Raw genomic sequence first — 22,262 nt, 5'->3', positions numbered from 1 at the left:
ACTGGGGCTCATTTTCCCTGCAGCTCTTGAACGCATCACCAGATGGACCCGGTTCCAGTTGATTCTGATCCTGAACTGAAATGGACAAGATGCTGGAAGGAAAATGAGTTTGGGTAAAAACTCCTTTCGACGGTTCAGGTGTTGGGATTTACTTAAAAATACATTTTATCTGAAAGGAACAGACGGGGCTGAAGCTGATTATTATATAATCACTTCATCTGTGGGAAAACAGTAAAATCCTTATGTTTGAGGCAAAATGAATAAACTGATTATTATAATATTCACTCATCTTTAATCGTCTTCATTCCTCAATAATCTGATGAATGGATCTTTTGTTGATTTTCAGCCTCAGATGAAACATTAAATGAAAACAGGTGTAAAACTGAATGTTTGTCTCTGTTTTACTACAACATTTAGCAGCATTTCAACTTCATCGGAAGCACTTCCTTCCTTTTATCATATTTTACATCGAAATAAAAGCCTTTTAATCGAAATCTCACAGTGATCTATCAAACTGCTTCTGAACTCTGCAGATAGAAAATTTTAACACACTGATGACAAGTTTCAGGTTTAGAAAGAGGAAATAACTAAGATAAAATCAGACCAGGCCTGTTTGTCTGCGTTAAAAACGGATCACGTTCACGAATATGATACTAATTTTAAATAAAAAATGAAATGATGAGTAGAAGGATATAAGTGACTGATTCCTGAAAGCTCGCACACAGCTTACAAAGTAAAAAAAACAAAACGCAAACAAACCGGTGTTATAGTCGGATATTTGTCATGTTTAACTCTGACCTCAGCCTGTTCTTCTGAGATGTTTTATTTATTTTTTAGAATTATATTTTATGTCCATTCTCCATTTTAAACATACAGATCATGTATCACTGTACACATCTGAAAACACACTAATTATAACAACAGAAAAGTAAATGTAAAATAAACCAGAACACCCTAAAATCTCAGAATGAAAGGCACATGTATTTCTCCTTTAAAGGTTTACAGGTTTTTCACTTTTTTAGACATTATTACTATTATTTCTATACTTTTTCTTAGTATTATTGAACTTCAGTTTTGTTTTTGTTTTTTTTTTACAGAGAGAAGTCACTTGTGATTCAGTATCTGGGGATTACATTCCTCTAATTTTTTTTCTCAACTTTATTGAAAATATATGTGTATACAAAACATTGAGCAACAACATCAAAAGGAAAAAACAAAACAAAACATCCAAATAAATAAAATAATGTAAAGGCTTACAGACACAAAGAAGAAAAGACAAATAATAATAATAATAATAATAATAACTTAAAATATAAATATCTAAGAAAAAAAATAAAAATACATCAGAGAGTAAATTCAGTCCATTTTAAAGAATTCTTTATAAATTGTGTAATGGTAATTTTATATATATTCTATTTTACATATCATATATAAGATGGTTTGAACTCTGTGTTTGGTCAAGGACACATGGTAGTCAGGGAGCCAGAGTCTCAAAAATGGGTTGAACCTGATATGGTCTGCCACACTTTTTATTTGTGTTTTTTTTGTTGTTGTTGTTAATTTTGATCCTAAGGACCAATAATTGGAGGGTCTGCTCTGCTGGAAATATCGCGAAAAAAAAAAAATTGTGGCCTTATTAATGTATGTACCCCTCATTTTTTGATATAAAATTTTGAAAAATGAAAATTTTCCTTCAGTCCTCAGTGGGCTGGATAAACTGTTAATAAATGCATTCCAGATGCAAAAAAACACATATGGTGACAACCTTCAATGAAAAAATAATCCTTTAAACACATTTCTGCATGATTTTGGCTCGATTTAATGCAGAAAAAATTAGGCATTTTCCCACTTTTTTTCCCAATATTTTTAAATTTATTTCATTGGCAATCAACTATTCCCCCAAGTTATGACATCAGCCAATATGCCATTCTTTTCACCAAACAATATACTCATTCCACAGAAAAAATTATAAAAATCCAACCAAAATCAATGGATCTGTGATGATTTCTCTACTAGTTGGCAATACAGGCCCAGAACCTCAATAGAGTTTTAAGCTACTCTCAAAATTCTGAAAGACAGAAGATGAAGATATTTAGCTTCACGGCACACACACACACACACACACACACACACACACACACACACACACACACACAATCATAGTAATTTGAATGCGTTTGGAACAACCAGTCAATGGTTACCAACAGACTTCGCGGCTGCACATCATCATCTGTGTGTCAGTCCAATGGGTAAATGCTGCAGAATGGAAATCATTCAATTATTAATAGACATTAATGTTTCTTAGGAATTGTAGGTGCAATTTCATATAAAAAAAAAAAAAAAGAATGTTTAATAACAGAATTTGGATTTGTTGCCCGTTGCTCTTGTTACCCCAAATTGGATTGTCAAGAATGGATGTACTGTTTCGTTCAGAAATAGGCAGAAGTCATTCTACCTGATGTTGTTGATTTTATCTGAAGTTAAGTTCTGTATTTTGTCTTACTTTCAATTGACTATTTTAGTTTATGTCTATGGCTAAAGTGTTATAAAGCATAGCCTACAATCTGTATGTGACAAGATCTAATTTATGGATGTCCTTTTATTTACAATTTACATATTTAAATGTTATTTGCATGCATATTATCAATATCTAAGCTAGCTAGTCATATCTGAATCTGCAATTAGCTAATGCTGTAGCAGCTACACTTGATTACTAGTTATGTAGTTTTAGTGTACTGAAGCCTGAATTTTATACATGTATCACTTCAATATTACAAGAGAATTAATAAAGGTCTTTATTTATAGTGACAATTGAGTTTATTTCATAAATTATTTCTGGTCAATCTTATCAAATTAGCATAGCCTAGCGATTATCTTAGCATGCTAAGGCTAGCAGTTAACATGATATGTAGGTTTAGAGATATAAAGATTTTAAATTGTCATTTTAGCCAAAGTATGGTCTCTAAAGTGAATAGGCAACTTATTAACTTGCAATAATAATGTAAAACACATTATACATGTTTATAGAAATCTTAGACGAATAAATAAGCTAATTAATTTATATGCTTGTCATTAGTTTATGCCCTCTTCTTGCTTATTGTTGTTGATCTTGTTTTGTTTGTTTTTGTGATGTGCATGTTATTATTATGTGTATCTTTTGATTTATAGTGAATGAGTGTTGTATGAATGTTGACTGTTTTTCATAATACGTGCCTAGGGACTGCAGATGAAAAGTAGTTATTTTACTAATTCTGGCATATTTACATGATGTATTTTTATACAACAATGTTAATTAATATGCATAATCCCTATTACATAAACCAGTAAATAAATAAGATAAACTATAAGTGGTTTGATTTGGCAAACAAATAATATATATAAATAAATGATAAATAAATTTGGCAAATATTGTCATCACCTTATATATGGTTGTTTCATCCTCAGTGCATAGGATTGGAAAGGACGGTAAAGAGTTGTGTGAAGAGGAGAGTGGAGGACTGAACAGAAGAGGTGAGAGAAATAAGGAGAGAATAGTGAAGAGGACAGGGGTAGACTGCATTAAACTGAGCCAAAATCATGTAGAAATGTGTTTTAAGAATTATTTTTTCATTGAAGGTTGTTACCATATGTGTTTTTTTGCATCTGGAATGCCCACTGAGGACTGAAGAAACATTTTCTTTTTTTTTTTTTTTTTTTTGATCAATTTTTTATTTGTTTTCATTGTGCATCTCAGAAGTACAATACAAAAGAAAAAGAAATTCACATTTTATAACACAAGATTCTGTGGCACACCAAGTATAACCCCCCCAGAACCAGCTGCGACCCCCATAGCAAACCCAATCTGGATCTCAGAATACGAAAACCAACTAATAAAGACAAATATATGTATATAGATGAAAGAGAATATCATTTACAGATATAAACAGAATAGTGATCAGGAAAGTCATAGACAATTATGTTGCACTCTTTCTTTAACCATAAAATAAACACCATCCCACATACTAAGCGTTTTTCGACTGGCTGCATACATCTGGGCCACTGACCTCTCCATCATAACTATATCTAGAAAATAATTTATCCATTGTTGCTGTGATAAAGTATGAGGTGGTTTTCATCTCAATGCCAGCCTTTTCTTGGCTGCAGTGAGAGCAGCCCATAATATACGCCTTTGCTGAGGAGAAAGTTCTAAGGTAGAGTCATCATTAAGCAGAAGTAAAGATGGTGATAAAGAGATATTAATCTCCAGCATATCACTCAAAGTAACAGAAATTTGCTTCCAGAAATCATACACTTCAGGACACTCCCAGAACACCTGTATAAATGATCCTACAGTATCTAGTGTATATAAGTCACACACGGGAGATGGAATAATTTTCATAGCATGACGTTTCCTGGGAGTTAAATACATCCTGTGTATAAACTTGAAATGTATTAACTGATGGTCAGGGTTTTTGGATGTGTCGTGCAAGTTCTTCCATACTGTTACCCAGCGAATGTCTTCCTCTCCTGCAGAAGAAACATCCCTTTCCCATACACTTTCTACAGGCAGCTGAACACATGGAGCAGATATAAAATTATAAAGTTTGGAAACCATCCCTCATGTTTGGCTATGTGAGGCAAATTTACACAACGGATGTGTTTGAAGTGTTGTGCACCAAGGGACACCTTATGCCTTCATGGCAGATCTAAACTGCAAATAAAAGAAAAATGATGAGCCAGGTAGGTTATATTCTGCTTGTAAATCATTAAAAGCTTGTAAACCATCATCATTAAATAGATCTTTAAAAACATTAACTTCTCCATGAAGGGAAAGAACAAGGCGTTTTGCCAATAAGAAGAGAATAATTATTAAATATAGGAGAATGCTTGTGCCACTTTAGACCTGCATTAGCATATTTCAACGCAGTGAGGTTAATTCTAAGCAAGTAAGAAATTATAGGGTCGAAGCATGATCCAGCTTCTTTAAGTGGTATGTTAGAATACATCAAGTCTTGAAGTCTGTAGGGTTGAGAAAGATTTTCCTCAATTGGTCTCCAGGAGACAGAGACATCAGAATCAAACCATACAGACAAAGGTCGAAGCACAAAAGACCAAAAGTACATCTTGAAGTTTGGTAAGGCCAATCCACCCCGTGTCTTATCTCGCTGAAGGGTCTTTAGCTTCAAACATGCTCTTTTCCCATTCCATAAAAATTTGGATATGAGAAAAATTTTCATTTTTCAGAATTTTATATCAAAAAATGAGGGGTACATATATTAATAAGACCACTTTTTTTTTTTTTTTTTTTTTCCCGCAATATTTCCAGCAGAGCAGACCCTCCAATTATTGGTCCTTAGGATCAAAATTAACAAAAAAAAACCCCAAAAACAATAAAAAGTATTGTTTTGGTATTTGGCTCCCTGACTATGGACACCTGTTTTCAAGAGGAGGAAGACGTTATCTCTTCCCATACTCCTTTACATGACATTCTAGCACACATATATCATTGTAACAAAGAGAGAACATGATTTTTTTTATTAGTTTCATATATAAGAGACAATGACAGGCTGTATTCTTTGTACATTCATGCAGAGAGCGTCGAATCTGTACTACCTTGAAGCTTCAATTAAAATACACAGAAAGACACTGATTGTCTAAAGACCATTTTTTTATTCTGAGGACGAATGAACAGAGTTTTTTCCACAACTGTCAACATGTTTGTGCTTTTCTTGTTAAATATAAATTCCAGTGATTGAAAAAATATATATTTTTAAACTCAATCAAAAAGGCTTACATTCCTTTATGATAAACATCAGATTAAACCTAAATCTCCGTCTAAAACACATACCGGACCATCTGTGATGCAGTACCCCCTCCCTTCCCCTAGGAGTACCCGCCACCTTCCCACGTGCTGTGAGATCCGCCAATGACCGCAGAGAAGAGGAGAACCCGGAAGCGCAGTCCCGCTGCAGTAAACAATCCACAGGCGATGGAGAAACTCCCGCAGCTTCCACTCGAAGTCTGGATCACCATCTTCAGCTATCTGAGCAACGAGGACAAGAACCGGGTCCGGACCTGCTGCCGGTTCCTGCAACGGCTCATCGACCACCCGGCCCTGTGGAGGGGCTCCACGGTGGTGCTGTCCGACCTCCGCCGCTACACTTACGGCTTCTGGGAGACCTTGCACCGCCGCGGGATGACCCGGGTGGCGGTGCGGCACCTCCGGCGGAAGGAATGGCGGAGGCTCGTCACCTTTCTCCCGTCCCTCACCGCCATCGTGTTCGTGGACGGGGGCCGGCTGTACAAGGAGCAGTACCTGGTTAACCTGATCCGCTTCCCGGAGCTCAGAGACCTGGGGGTGCGGAACGCCACCTGGGAGGAGCGGATGCTGGGGCCGAGGCTAACGGAGGCTCTGCGGGAGCGGCTCACCCACCTCAGCGTGTGTAACGTCCGGCTGCCGTCTGCCGTGGAGCTGGTGGAGGCCGTGTCACAGATGGTCAACCTGCGGTACCTGCTCTTCCATCAGCACGGGGAGGGTCTGGGGGTCAACACGGTCCGCCCGGTGCCCCGCCGGGTCTTCCACAACATGATGCTCCGGCTCAAAAAGCTCCGGCACCTGAGCTGGGGGATGAGGGGGGAGCCGCGCCAGCCGCTGGCCGAGGACTACTTCAGCCCTGCGGATCCGGAGCAGCCAGGTGAGCCGGGGCAGGAGGGACGGTCCGGGTCCAGGTGAAGTAAAACCAGACTGAAACTCAATACTGCCTCACAGGGACGAGTCCGCAGTCCTACATGAGTATCACCAAGTACTTTTACTGCAGTAGAACTTTAAAAAAAGTAATAATATGATGACACAGTAAGGCAGAAAATGAACACCCATCCAATCCAACTTTATTTGTAAAGCACTTTAAAACAACCACAGTGGACCAAAGTGGTGTACAGAAGAATAAATAAATAAATAAATAAACCAGATTAAAAAAGACATAAAAAGCTGTACAATAAAAAATAATAAAAACAGCAATTAACCAGTACCAAGTACTAAATAAAAACAATAAGATACAAAATAATCATAATAATACATTCAAACATCATAACTGTAGCAGCATCAGTTCCAGTGTTTTTGCCTCTGATTCACTGTTATTCTATCATTAATATAGAACAAACCCCCACCCCCCAAAAATGCTGATTTTAAATGCATTACCATGCTTAACCCTCTGGTATCCCGTCCACCAATGCCCTTACTAAGCACCAAGTGTGCCTTTTTTGCACACTTGTCGGATAATGCCAAAAAAAAATTTCATACAGTTTGTTTTTAATTCTTTTACACTTTTTTTTTATTTCATCAATTTGAGCCATAAATAAAAATACCAAATACTCAATAATTGTTAAATTTTTTTAACCCTTTAAATGCCGTGTTTGTAATGTAAACAAACCATTTTTTTTGGATGCAAAAAACACAAAAAAAATATTTTTTTTCAATATACTACATAAAAAGTGGATCACATTATTTGATTTTTGCAGCCTGGCATATGTCAATGATTAACAGCAACATCGGTTAATTTGCATTATTATTTTTGGCACTGGGTCAAATGTTAAAAAATACTAGCATCTGTCACCAAGTGTACGTAAAATGCACACCTATAAATCAAACTATTAAATATTATATATTGATTTATTTTTCTGCTCGATTTTGATTTTTTTTTTGTAAATCAAGGTCAGCCCTAATCATACATATCAAATGGAAGAAATAGTGCGTTTTAGGCACACTTGGGAGACAGATGCTAGTGTCATGGAGGTGTAAACGACAAAGAAATTCGTGGAGAATGGATTGGTTGTCATCAGGCTTTCCTTTATTGTGCACAAGTGAGAAACTGACAAACGAAGCTTCGCCCTCTCTCAGAAGTCAGTTCTGACCAGTCCTGGAAGTCAGTCTAACTTATAGTAGCCTGCGCTAAGCTTAAATGTGATTGGTTAATATGATGTACAGGGTGGGGAAGCAAAATTTACAATATTTTGAGGCAGGGATTGAAAGACAGTGCATGACCAATTAATTTATTTAAAGTCATGAGAATTTATTTGCCACAAGAAAATTTACACAATAGAAAATGTTTTTATTCTATGTGTCCTCCTTCTTTCTCAATAACTGCCTTCACACGCTTCCTGAAACTTGCACAAGTGTTCCTCAAATATTCAGGTGACAACTTCTCCCATTCTTCTTTAATAGTATCTTCCAGACTTTCTCGTAATAGTTTTGCTCATAGTCATTCTCTTCTTTACATTATAAACAGTCTTTATGGACACTCCAACTATTTTTGAAATCTCCTTTGGTGTGACGAGTGCATTCAGCAAATCACAGACTCTTTGACGTTTGCTTTCCTGATTACTCATATGGGCCAAAGTTTCTGAAAAGGTATGGATAATAGTGTTAGGTATGATTATGACATCAATATATGTTTGGTTTCAAAACAATTGACGTAGTGCCTGCTGAGAAAAAACAACTAAATGTTCATTGTAAATTTTGCTCCCCCACCCTGTATGATGCTGTTGCTGAGCAGAAGAAAGAAAATAAGATACAAACAGAAAGAATGCAAGACCTTGGAGTTGTCCTGGGAAGTTTTAGGGAGTTGGGTTATGCTGTATCTTGTGGTATCGTTAGAGACAAAGTAGCTTAGAAAACATGCAGAATTGAGAAACTGACTGAGAGCAAACATTCATATCTAGGCCTGTGGTTAGAAAGAGAATGAAAACTGAAGAGCTATCATAGGTGTCTTATAAACTAATAGAAGACTTATGGTCAGTATTAAAATCAGTATTAACACTAGTCTTGTAATTTTCTTTTGTTTACAATGTGCAAATTTTAGTTGGTGGCCAGAATTTTAAAGATCATGCAAAACTGAACAACTTTTGAATTCTAACCTTCTTTAAATTGTGAAAAATAATATGACGTTTTTTAACACGAAGTGCAAAGTGTGCCTAAAAGGCGCACCCGGATACCAGAGGGTTAATGGATAGTAAAGTGCCTAAAGTAAAGACATCCATACTGCGTCACGTGGTACCTGACTGAGTCTCTTGTGGTACTAAGTGTCTTTGATAAAGAATTACCAATAGAAACCAAAGCAGCCATGGCAAGACAACTGCAGGCACTTCTAGGCATGGATGGGGCATGGCTGGAAGCACCCCCAGAGCTGTGGGAGGAAGAGCCACAGTACAGAGAAATGAAACATTGTCTCGGGCGACACGGTGGTGCAGTGGTTAGCACTCGTGCCTTACAGCAAGAAGGTCCTGGGTTCGATTCCAACACCTTTCTGTGTGGAGTTTGTATGTTCTCTCCAGGTATGCATTGATAGGTTAATTGGTTAATGTAAAGGTTAATCCATAGGAGGGAGAGAGAGAGAGAGAGAGAGAGAGAGAGAGAGAGAGAGAGAGAGAGAGAGAGAGAGAGAGAGAGAGAGAGAGAGAGAGAGAGAGAGAGAGAGAGAGAGAGAGAGAGAGAGAGAGAGAGAGAGAGAGACTGTATATGTCAGCCCTGTGATGATGGCCCCTTCGCCCCTATGTAGCTGGGATAGGCTCCAAGCGACCCCCGTGACCCTAGTAAGGATAAAGCGGGTTCAGAAAATGAATGTCTCGGAGCTATCTGTCATTAACGATGCTGCAGAAAGAGGTGTTAAGGACATCCAAGATTATGCAGCCAGGATGGTGCCCATAGAGGGAACATCATCTTAGTGTCTGGTTCCCACAGAATCAAGCTACCAGAGTTTCTCAAGAATGAAATGGAAGAGAAACTATAGAGTGAGTAATATACATGTATAAAAGTATGTCCAGATTATCAGAACCATGTCATCATTAAAGTCTTTGATTTATGCAACCTTAAATCTTGTATTTAGCCTTATTATTATTCAGCTATATTTGTCTTTAACTAAAACCTGTATTTTGCTGAAAAGGGGGTCAAGAAAATAGACATTGTGTTCAACTAGATTTACTGTTCTGAACTTCTTTCTATTTCAAGTTTTTAGCCTATAATTGAGTTATTTTATCTAAAAATCACCTTATATATCACCTGATACAATAATCTATGAAGTTGATATTACAGGCATGCTGTAAAATACCAGAAAAAGCAACCTGTGGACACTTAAGACCTCATTAAATGTGATTTTCTGGGTTAAAATGAGCGTTTTTGCCGTTTTTTGACAGGCCCTTCATACTTTGTGGTGGTGGGGGGGTCAAACGTTGACGGATTTTGCTGAATTTTTTTTTTGGGGGGGGGTATTATCATGTTGGAGATTAACTGGTTTAAATAACACTATGATCTGAAGAGAAAAGTGATTTTTGAGACGCCCTAACGTCCATATAGGACATATCTGATGACCATGAAAAGATCACAAACTGCATTTTACACCAATTATTTACATGTATTGATAGGATTAGAGGTTTAACAGTTTTCAAAAATCACGTTTTCTTCAGTTTTCTCTATTTTGATAAAATAATCTTTGAATTTACATTGAGCTTTTATAAACATCTACATAATCAGTGAATTAAATATAGGAAAATACATGATTTTCACAGGGAAATGCAAAGGATGATAGATAGATAGATAGATAGATAGATAGATAGATAGATAGATAGATAGATAGATAGATAGATAGATAGATAGATAGATAGATAGATAGATAGATAGATAGATAGATAGATAGATAGATAGATAGATAGATAGATAGAGTAATGGAATTTTAATTCTTTATCCGATTCCCTTCTTTGTTCCCATATCCTTTCCTGAATACCCTTCCCCACTGCATGCTAATTTTCCCATATCCTTACCCAAATCCCCCTACTGTGTGTGTAAATTTTCTTGCAAGGTAACAAAAGGTGACTGATTGTTAAAACATTGAGTTCATTATTCAATCAAAAAGCCCTTTGAGGAGACTGGAGGTATCACTTGCAAATGCGATTCACCCTATAAAAGCTGGATCTTGTGAGAAGCTCTTTGTCTTTTCTTCACAATCACCACTCATGTGCAGAACTGACCTTTCTTTGCAAAGAAATAAATTCTTGTCGGCCGGCAGAAGTCTCTATTTCATTATTTACCAGCATAGAGCAAAATTTCTGTAACGACAGACAGACAGATAGATAGATAATCTTTATTACAGACTCATGGTCCACACTAAAAGACAACCAGATAAACACAAAAACAATAAAAAAAACCCCTCTATACTTCTAAGAGGCAGAGAGAGCTTTATAGACCAGCAACAGAACTTTAAAGTCTATCCTCTGATGGACAGGCAGCCAGTGTGAGGACCTCAGAGTTGGACTAATGTGGTCCACTTTTCTGGTCTTAGTGAGGACTCTAGCAGCAGGATTCTGAATGAGCTGCAGTTGTCTAATGGATTTTTTAGGCAGACCTGTAAAGACACTGTTCCAATAATCTAGCTGACTGAAGATGAATACATGGACTAGTTTTTCCAGGTCCTGCTGAGACATCAGATCTTTTATCCTTGAGATGTTCTAAAGGTGATAGTAGGCTGATTTTGTGACTGCCTTGATGTGTTTTTCAAAATTTAGGTCTGAGTCCATCATTACACCCAGATTTCTGGCCTGGTTGGTGGTTTTTAGGTCTATAGACTGAAGCTCTGTGGTGACCTGCAGTCGTTTCTCTTTGGCTCCAAAGACCCATCCAGATCACAAAGTCCAGTGTGTGCCCCTTAATGTGTGTCAGCTCTGTTACATGCAGAGTCAGCCCAAAATTGTCCAGAGTGTTACTCAGGTCTTTAGTCTCTTTGTTCTGAATGTTGTCAGCATGGGTGTTCAAATCATCTACAATAATTATACAGTCAAAATCAACACAGATCATAGACAGCAGTTCACTAAAATCGTCATAAAAGCCAGCACAGTATTTGGGGGGGTGATAAATATTTAAAAGCGTGACCCTGGATGAAGCCTTAAGCTGTACAGCCACATATTCAAAAGGAAGGAAACTTCCGAGAGATAACTGCTTATATATTCACTGATATGATTCATTGAGTAAGACTGCAGCTCCCCCTCCTCTTCTGTTCATTCTAGGTCTTAAATGCCAAGTCATCAAAGTCAGAGGGTGTTTAATCCGCTGTGTCGTTGGTGGTTTTGACTTTAACTCATATTGTGGTGAAAGTTCTTGTGAGTCTGAGTCGGGTCTCCGTAAACCTGTACCCCTCAGCTGTTCATGAACTGAAATTTTAACCCCCCCCCCACCCATCCCACTGCCCCTCACTTCCACCAGCTCAACTAGACAGGGGCTTGTTTTTGCTGTTTTTCTTTATTGTTGCATTGCACTTTATTTCTCATGCACTTTACCACTGTATTTATTTATCTGATATCTGCCTGTGTGTGTGTGTGTGTGTGAGAGAGAGAGTGAATGACTAGTGAAGAGCTTTTTAGTTTTGTTGTATATAGGGATGTAACGATTACCAGTATAATGATAAACCGTGGTAAAATTCCCAGTATTACTGTTTAAATTCTAATTATCATGATAACCATGTTGGATTACCGCACTTTGAAAACTCAGAGAGAGAGAGAGACCTCCGTTCTATCTATCTATCTATCTATCTATCTATCTATCTATCTATCTATCTATCTATCTATCTATCTATCTATCTATCTATCTATCTATACTAAAACAACTCAAATTTGATATGGAAAATGGTCAAACAATGGCCATAAGGTGTCATCTTTAACCCTTTCATGCACGAGTTATGAGAACCTTAATCAAAATTTTTTCCTGAGTGTTTTTATTCCTCTTTAGGCATGAAAAAAACAATCTGATTGAAAATTTTCTTCTGAAAAATAAATAACAAATGATAATAATAAAAATAATTTTAAAAAAAATTGGAAAAATACATTAAAAAAAAAAATAATGAAAAAAAAAAAAAAAATCTCATGAACCTATTTTTCATGAAGTTGCAAAAATGTCCACCCAGCTGGACACCACACGTTTAATTTTTGACGCACAGAAACATGTATTTACTGATAAATTGTGTGAAAACTATGGGGAGGGCTTGTGATTCTGGGGGTTTATGCTCAGGAGAGATCTACATAATGTTACCAATTCATGTCAGAAAAGATATGTAGTGTCTTAAAACTTTAATAAAGATATGGTTTAAAAAAAAAAAAAAACAATGAAAAGAACAAAATCCATGAATATACAAGGGAACAGCTGTAGAATAGCTGTCCACTGTAGTGACCAGTGTGCATGAAAGGGGTAATGCACATTTTTATGTTTGATGTTTACATGCTAATATTTGAATGTTTCTGCCAACAAAGTACATTGTGCTGTTATTTTATTTGTTTGTTTGTTTTGCAAAATACAACTTTATTAAATTATTTCAGTGTGTGTATTAGTACTTTTTGAACATTTTGAGCCCAATTTCAACAATACCGCGATAATGATAACCATGATAATTTTGGTCACAATAACTGTGATATGAAATTTTCATATCATTACATCCCTAGTTGTATAGTACAATGCAATGACAATAAATAATTGTGTTCTATTCTATCCTCTGTCCTTCAGGTGAGTTCAGGTACAGCGGTCCGACACTGACCACTCTGGAGCTGGTGGACTGCCCGGAGACCATCCTGCCGGAGAACGCCCTGCGGAGCCTGACGTCGCTGCAGTCGCTCACCGTCCAGTACAAGTCTATCCGTCTGGGCATCGAGTGCCGCCTCCGGATGTGGCTGGCACCGCTGCAGCAGCTGGAGACGCTCAGCATCATCGGTGAGTCGGGTCTGGATTTGAGGGGTTTGGGTGTCTTAGCGGTCCCTGTCTGCTACTTTCTGAAGGACTGAGATGGTTTCTATGGGAGACGGTGTCACCTTGTGACAGCTTGGTTAGGTTTGACCAAACACCCCCCCCGCCCATTCAATCATCCCATTCGCTCGCAGTTGACGGCAGTTTTTAAATACCCAAGATCTGCATTCCACAGTCGGGAAAGAGATGATGTTCTGTCGAGTTGAGCTGCTCTGTTGAAGTAAGCTACCAGTAGGGTATATCGACAGCGACGTCTATCGATTGATGCTACCCCATCAAAACATACTACCTTACGTTTCAACACGCCGATTTGAAAACGAAATGATGCTTCTACTGTAGAAAAACACCATTATTCACTTATTCGTATGAATGTGGGTAAAGGCTGCTCATTTCAACAGGTTTTTATAACTTCTATCAAATAAAGCTCCCACTACAGGTAACACATTTAGACAGGCTTATAACTTGTATCAAATAAAGCTCCTACTATAGAAACACCATTATTTACTTATTCATATGAATATAGGTAAAGGTAGCTCATTTAGACAGACTTATAACTTCTTTCAAATAAAGCTCCCACTATAGAAACACCATTATTTACCTATTCATATGAATATACAGGGGGGGGAAGCAAATTTACAATATTTTGAGGCACGGATTGAAAGACAGTGTATGACCAATTAGTTTATTGAAAGTCATGAGAATTTATTTGCCACAAGAAAATGTACATAATAGAAAATGTTTTTATTCTTTGTGTCCTCCTTTCTCAATAACTGCCTTCACACGCTTCCTGAAACTTGCGCAAGTGTTCCTCAAATATTCGGGTGACAACTTCTCCCATTCTTCTTTAATAGTATCTTCCAGACTTTCTCGTAATAGTTTTGCTCATAGTCATTCTCTTCTTTACATTATAAACAGTCTTTATGGACACTCCAACTATTTTTGAAATCTCCTTTGGTGTGACGAGTGCATTCAGCAAATCACACACTCTTTGACGTTTGCTTTCCTGATTACTCATATGGGCAAAAGTTTCTGAAAAGGTATGGATAATAGTGTTAGGTATGATTATGACATCACTATATGTTTGGTTTCAAAACAATTGACGTAGTGTCTGCTGAGAAAAAACAACTAAATGTTCATTGTAAATTTTGCTTCCCCACCCTGTAGGTAAAAGTAGCTCATTTCAACAGGCTTTTATAAGTTCTAGCAAATAAAGCTCCTTCTATAGAAACACCATTATTTACTTATTCATATGAATGTAAGTAAAGGTAGCTCATTTAGACAGACTTATAACTTATATTAAATAAACCTCCCACTATAGAAGCATCATTATTTAGAAGCGTCAGTGCGACCGCTCATAGCCTTGGCAAAAAGTACAGCAGGTAACCCCGTTACTAGGTCCATTTCGCTAGCTCACTCGCCCATACCTCATTCATCTCCAGTCATCTCATCCACTCACTCCTCTGCATCAAAAGCCAGTCACCCTCTCATGCCAGACCACCAGCAGCCAAAACCCGGACCGGATCCTAGACTGTCCAGTCCAGACTGACTGACTGACTAAATGACAGCACTGTGAGGACAGGGCGTGAGTAAAATATTATTGTTTTTTCTCAAAGCCCTAAAATCAAGCTGTGCACTTGTCTTTTTTTTTTTTTCAAATGAACTGAGATGAACTGAATTATTTTTATTTTCCTTCTTTCATCTTTGTTCTAAGAGACTGTGGAAAACCCGGAGCGGAATTTTTAGTTAAAACAAACTGAACTGTTTCTTTTTTTACCCTTTTCTTCTAAAAGACTGCTACAAACTTAAAGTGGAAATTTTGTGTTTGATTTTGCTTGGTTGGTGGATTTTTTTGAGTTTGGACTTTGGGGGGGGGGGGGGGGGGGTTTGAATTTGTGTATTTTTGTGCATTAATTGTACAATACATAAATAACTGACATGACTGTTGAAACACACTAGTAACCGCTGAATCTCTGATAAATACTTTATCTACATGTACTTTGCACATCAGGAACTTTTATTGGGTTTTTTTTTTTTCATTCTTTTCTGTGTTTTATTTGCTCTTACGTCTGTGTATTGTCTTCTGTGAATATTTCTGACTGTCCTTCTTCCCTGGAGTCTCTGCGCTTTATGTTCTCTCAGGTTTTCCCTGGATCATCTCTGGACCTGCTGCTGTGGTCCTGCTTCTGTCCTCCTCCTCCTCCATCAGCATTATTCATTTATTCATACAGCTGAGATAGTGCTTATCATATAGTTACATGGATGGTAGAGGTTTCTATTATTGGTACTGATAGCTGCAGTAGTAGGGCGAGGTTAAGAGCGTCACAGATGGACAGCCCACTACTTTTTGATTCATAACTTTTGAACCAGACAAGTTTAAGACAAATATGACACATAATTGTAAAGGTCTAAATGCCATCTTAAACATACTCACAGGGCAAAATTTAGTTTATAATATTTTTAAATGAAAATTATCAAAAACTACTGTGTCATGGATGGACAAAAAAATTGTCTATTTTTTGCAAGAATTCCAAAGTGAAGTTCCTCTGATATTGTCATCCTAAAATATATTCAGTGTAAACCTTAAACCCTCTATTTTACAGCCTAATAATTGGTTAGAGGAAAATAATATTTGATCATACCTAAATAGAAAGAGTTTTGACAAATGGCAGCATCAGGGATGGACAACAAAAGTGAATATCAAATTAAACATTTTGAATTTCAATTATCCATATCATATACATCTTTTTTTTTTTCACAATATTTACAACATACAAATAATAACATTATATTCAAATGTATTTTGCATACAGTACAGGCCAAAAGTTTGGACACACCTTCTCATTCTTTGCATTTTCTTTATTTTCATGACTATTTACTTTGTAGATTCTCACTGAAGGCATCAAAACTATGAATGAACACATGTGGAATTATGTACTTAACAAAAAAGTGTGAAATAACTGAAAACATCTCTTATATTCTAGTTTCTTCAAAGTAGCCACCCTTAGCTCTGATGACTGTTTTGCACACTCTTGGCATTCTCTTGATGATCATCAAGAGGTAGTCACCTGAAATGGTTTCCCAACAGTCTTGAAGAAGTTCCCAGAGATGCTTAGCACTTGTTGGCCCTTTTGCCTTCACCCTGTGGTCCAGCTCACCCCAAACCATCTCGATTGGGTTCAGGTCCGGTGACTGTGGAGGCCAGGTCATCTGGCGCAGCACTCCATCACTCTCCTTCTTGGTCAGATATCCCTCACACAGCCTGGAGGTGTGTTTGGGGTCATTGTCCTGTTGAAACATAAATGATGGTCCAACTAAACGCAAACCGGATGGAATGGCATGTCACTTCAGGATGCTGTGGTAGCCATGCTGATTCAGGTTGCCTTCAATCTTGAATAAATCCCCAACAGCGTCACCAGCAAAGCACCCCCACACCATCACACCTCCCCCTCCATGCTTCACGGTGGGAACCAGGCATGTAGCATCCATCCGTTCACCTTTTCTGTGTCGCACAAAGACACGGCGGTTGGATCCAAAGATCTCAAATTTGGACTCATCAGACCAAAGCACAGATTTCCACTGGTCTAATGTCCATTCCTTGGGTTTCTTGGCCCAAATAAATCTCTTCTGTTTGTTGCCTCTCCTTAGCAGTGGTTTCCTAGCAGCTATTTGACCATGAAGGCCTGATTCACGCAGTCTCCTCTTAACAGTTGTTGTAGAGATGTGTCTGCTGCTAGAGCTCTGTGTGGTATTCATCTGGTCTCTAATCTGAGCTGCTGTTAATTTGCGATTTCTGAGGCTGGTGACTCAGATGAACTTATCTTCAGCATCAGAGGTGACTCTTGGTCTTCCTTTCCTGGGGCGGTCCTCATGTGAGCCAGTTTCGTTGGAGCGCTTGATGGTTTTTGCGACTGCACTTGGGGACACATTCAAAGTTTTTGAAATTTTCTAGACTGACTGACCTTCATTTCTTAAAGTAATGATGGCCACTCGTTTGTCTTTACTTAGCTGATTGGTTCTCGCCATAATATGCATTCTAACAGTTGTCCAATAGGGCTGTCAGCTGTGCATCAACCTGACTTCTGCACAACACAACTGATGGTCCCAACCCCATCAATAAGGCAAGAAATTCCACTAAGTAACCCTGATGAGGCACACCTGTGAAGTGGAAACCATTTCAGGTGACTACCTCTGGAAGCTCATCAAGAGAATGCCAAGAGTGTGCAAGGCAGTCATCAGAGCTAAGGGTGGCTACTTTGAAGAAACTAGAATATAAGAGATGTTTTCAGTTATTTCACACTTTTTTGTTAAGTACATAATTCCACATGTGTTCATTCATAGTTTTGATGCCTTCAGTGAGAATCTACAATGTAAATAGTCATGAAAATAAAGAAAATGCGAAGAATGAGAAGGTGTGTCCAAACTTTTGGCCTGTACTGTATATGTATGCATTTATTAATTTTAAACATTGTGTGTTTAGAATATGACATAAGTAATATAATACTCAAATATCAATGTATTTGGAATAAATGTAGTTTATTTATGAGAGTTTGTAAAAATGAACCCAGAATGACGGCACAAAACTGTCACTTTCCAAACATTCACACTCATAAAATTCCTTAAATTTTTTTTTTCCACAAATTTTTTCTCATTTCAAAATACACTTTCCTGAAAATATAAGTAACTACCGACCCAAAAATATACGTTTGATGTAAATTATTGCAATTTATTTTTTTGACCACGTTAACCTTCCCTTGTCTTCACACAGTTGTATATCCACTGTTAGTATTTTAATTTGGTGTAGTAGTATTAACATTAATGGATATTTGTACTAGTTATTGGTAGTTATACTGGTAACATGCCCCCCCCCCCCATGTCTCTGTCTCTCTGTCTTGTTCCTTATGATGTGGCGCTACACAAATAAAATTTGATTGGTTGATTGTGTCCAGTACTTTGGCCAGCTGTGTTGTTTTTCCAGTGCTTTATAAGTAAAGTTGAGTCCATTTTCTACCTTGTGTCTCCGTGTCAGGTGGTCACTCTCTGTCCGCCTACACCTCGTCCATCCCGTCCACCGTCACCAGGCTGATGCTCAGAGTGCCCATAACGCTCAAGGACATGGACTCCATCGCACTCCAAGTCCCGGCGCTGACACATCTGGATGTGCAACAGAACTGGTCCAGTGGAAGGCTCTGTAAAAGGATCCCCACATTGTTCCCTGAGCTCAGGACGCTCCACATCCGGTGAGAACACGGCTATACCGTATCCATGGCGACAACAATGCAAAGATATTCAGGTTATTACAACATACGATGGACAAAATATGTCTTTACCAAATGTAGGGTCAGGATCCAAAACAGAACAATAATATACGATGTGAATTAATTTTCCAAATTTATTTATTAAAGCGCATTCCCTATGTTTTCCCTAAGAGTGCAGTGTTTAAAGACCTCCAGCAAGACAAGCTTTCAAGACAGAAGCAAAATTTTACACAATTTACACATTTAACCCCGCATGAAAATTTCACAAAACAAGGAAAATCCAAATTGCAATAGTCACATATGACGCTTTGCAGGTTGATTTTATGTGTGATACATTTAGTGTTACTGGGCAGAAAGTCCTTCATACCTTTCAACATATTAACAATTCAAGTGAATATGATGCACTTTTTTTTTTAATTCAAAGTTTTATTCAGAACAGTCTCACATGTTTCACAGGATATCATGGATTCAAAGAACACCGTTCGGTTTTTGTCAATATTGATGCACATTTTTATATAAATAGCAGATTACTTTTTTCTCTTTATTTCATGTTTCACACTGTTATACTTTCAGCCTGTCCTCCCTGCGTGTTATTTTTGTAGCTTGCTGCTGCCGACTGTCATATTTCCCCATGGTGGGATCAGTAAAGTCTTATCTTATCTTATCTTATCTTAGTCCAATCACAGGCAATTTCAGACAGGTAGGCGGGTTAAACACTTGACTGATTGACAGTTGTAATTACCAGTTGCTGTTCAGATCCTTGTCCTATCCCTACTTTTTAAATTTTCATTTAATTTATTAGTTTATTGTATCGTGGACAATCCCAATAAACGAACTGTACCAATAACAGTAAAAAGGGGCAGCTTTAGCCAACATGGCTAGTATCCTGCTGTAGTCCTCGGCCTGATGACAATAGGCACCCTAAAAAAACAATATATTACAGCACATTAGGGATGTAACGATTACCGGTATAACGATAAACCGCGGTAAAATTGCAGACGGTTAGTTTTACCGTTTAAATTGTAATTATCATGATAACTGTGTTTGATTACCGCACTTTTCCGGAGAAAACGCCTATGTAAAGATCTGCTTTTATGTCAAATATTTGATTATAGTTTTAATTTATGACAATTTTAATTTTCTATACCTAATATTTGGAATCAATATTCACTTTTAAAGTTTTTGAAAAGGTTCGTTAAGCATCTTTGTGTTATTTATGCAATAAATTATATACGTTTTTCAAATCAGATTTTATATATTTTTTTGTGTTTTCTGGCCTTTTATTTTAATATAGTAGGTTAAAGTGAAAAAAATAATAGGCAGATGATATAAATGAAGTTGTGTTGAAAAAACAGATCCCAAACATGGGTATAGTAAACATTTGTTTATATAGTATATAAAGGCAAAATCAAAAGTACTGAAAAACAGACAAAATAGGCTCAGACCACTAAGGGTTAATATTTGAATGTTTCTGCAACAGAAAGTGCATTGTGCCAATTATTTTATTTTATTTATTTTTTTCAAAATACAGCTTGGTTCAGTGTGTGCATAAGTACTTTTTGAACATTTTGAGCACAATTTCAACAATACCGCGATGATAATGATAACCGTGATAATTTGGTCACAATAACCGTGATACGAAATTTTCATATCGTTACATCCCTACAGCACATTAATGAAAACGAGAGTTAAGACAGCTAAGAGACAAAATAAATCGATTGTGGTCCCCTTATCATGACACAACCAATAAAAGTGAAGTGAACCCCTTGTTTCTGTCAGTTTCATAAACATCTCACCATCCTCCATCTTCTGTCCAGGTTTGTTCGTCGGGAACCAGAGAAGGACCTGCTGAGCCTCCATAAATTGAAACACCTGGAGCGTCTGGAGCTGGTGGTGGATCGTCTGTTCATGAAAGGCGAGATGTGGCCGACGCCGTACGTTCAGGAGCTGATCAACCGGCTCCGCCAGCTGTCGGGAAACCGGATCTACATCGTCACCAAAGCACGGCAGAGGAACCTCCTGCGGGAATGTGACTGTGTGTACGAGGGCGACTGAGGCGGCGAGCGGCGAACCCGGTTCAAGGGTGATTTCTTCCTGATATGAGACGAGCTCTGAGACGCCGTCGGCCAGAGGACAGAATGAGCACAGCTGCTGGAGAAGAGCAGATAAACGCTTCCAGAAGAATAAATGAATGGACTGAGAAGGGATTTGAACGGTAACAGGGCTTCACAGCAGCAAAGACGGTGGAAGAACGGAGAGGATTTGGGCCAAAGACCGATTCTGTGTTTTTTAATTTCTCTAAATGATTCATGAGTCTTTAATAATAATAATAATACTAATGAATTCGATTTCTATCACACTTTTTAAGGCACCCAAACCGCTTCATATTATCAATCCATTATTGATTCGCTCACCCATTCACACACTGATGGTGTTAAACTACGTTAGTTTAATCGTAGTTGTTGTGTTCCTGTTTACATTAGAATGAACTGTGAAATGACTCTAGTGCCATCAGTAGTCTGAATGTGCACTGGACTTCCCTTTAAAGGGCTCATATTTATCTAAACCCACTTTTATTAGTCTTTAGTTTATTTATTTTAGTATTTGGACCCTAATAGTTCCAAAAGTTTGAATTTGAACCCTCTAGCTGCTGCAAAACTATCTTTATATTCATTTTGGTAAAAATCAAGTGGATTTCTACAACCTGTTTAAATTCCTGCTTAATTTGTTACATTTTATAATTAGTTACGTCACGACATTTGCACATATAAGGTCAAGACTTCCGACGAACATTTCTCTGAGTACGACATAACTGTTTATCAGCAGCAGTGGTTGTAGTAAAAACTGAAAATATGTCCAAACTCGGAGCTGAAACACATCAACTCCATGAAATCACTGTGGACTGGACTTCCCTTTAACCGAACAAAAACCAATATAACCGGTTGATTGGATATTAATTACCTGCATCCCCATTAATCCCAAAAATGCACTAACATGCTGCTCTAGATTTGTACTTCAGAGCTGAAAATGCACCTTCTGTGAAAACAAAAGAACAATGAGTGTAAAATGAAATGACAGGAGAACATTCTCCCAGTTGTGGATCTGGAAGAAGTGGATCATGACAAAGAATCCCAGGGTCTGGATCCAGATCTAGACCATCTTCCAGTAGGACTGGGAAGGACATGGATTTTCAAGCCAAAATGTGCTGCTGATGTTGAGTTACAAGAACAAATATGCTGTGTGGACAAAAGTAT

General features: G+C 37.6%; 1 protein-coding gene across 2 annotated transcripts; it reads left to right on the top strand.

Annotated features, from left to right (window-relative positions):
• The first annotated feature begins 5,907 nt into the window (after nt 1–5,907).
• Nucleotides 5,908–21,649, top strand: LOC115413563 (uncharacterized). Of its 2 annotated transcripts, none has more exons than XM_030126507.1 (4): nt 5,908–6,674; nt 13,517–13,720; nt 18,780–19,043; nt 20,826–20,924. In XM_030126507.1, the coding sequence occupies exons 1-3, from the start codon at nt 5,969–5,971 to the stop codon at nt 18,992–18,994; spliced, it is 1,125 nt and encodes a 374-aa protein (XP_029982367.1). In that variant the 5' UTR covers nt 5,908–5,968; the 3' UTR covers nt 18,995–19,043; nt 20,826–20,924. The 2 variants fall into 2 exon arrangements, with proteins under 2 accessions (XP_029982367.1, XP_029982366.1); XM_030126506.1 differs by having other exon boundaries at nt 5,911–6,674; nt 18,780–18,990; nt 20,826–21,649.
• Nucleotides 21,650–22,262: the final 613 nt, after the last annotated feature.

This window comes from Sphaeramia orbicularis, chromosome 22 (assembly GCF_902148855.1).
Source record: "Sphaeramia orbicularis chromosome 22, fSphaOr1.1, whole genome shotgun sequence".
Classification (NCBI taxonomy): domain Eukaryota; kingdom Metazoa; phylum Chordata; class Actinopteri; order Kurtiformes; family Apogonidae; genus Sphaeramia; species Sphaeramia orbicularis.
Note: the sequence above shows the minus strand (reverse complement) of the source record. Positions and strands in the feature narration are given on the sequence as shown.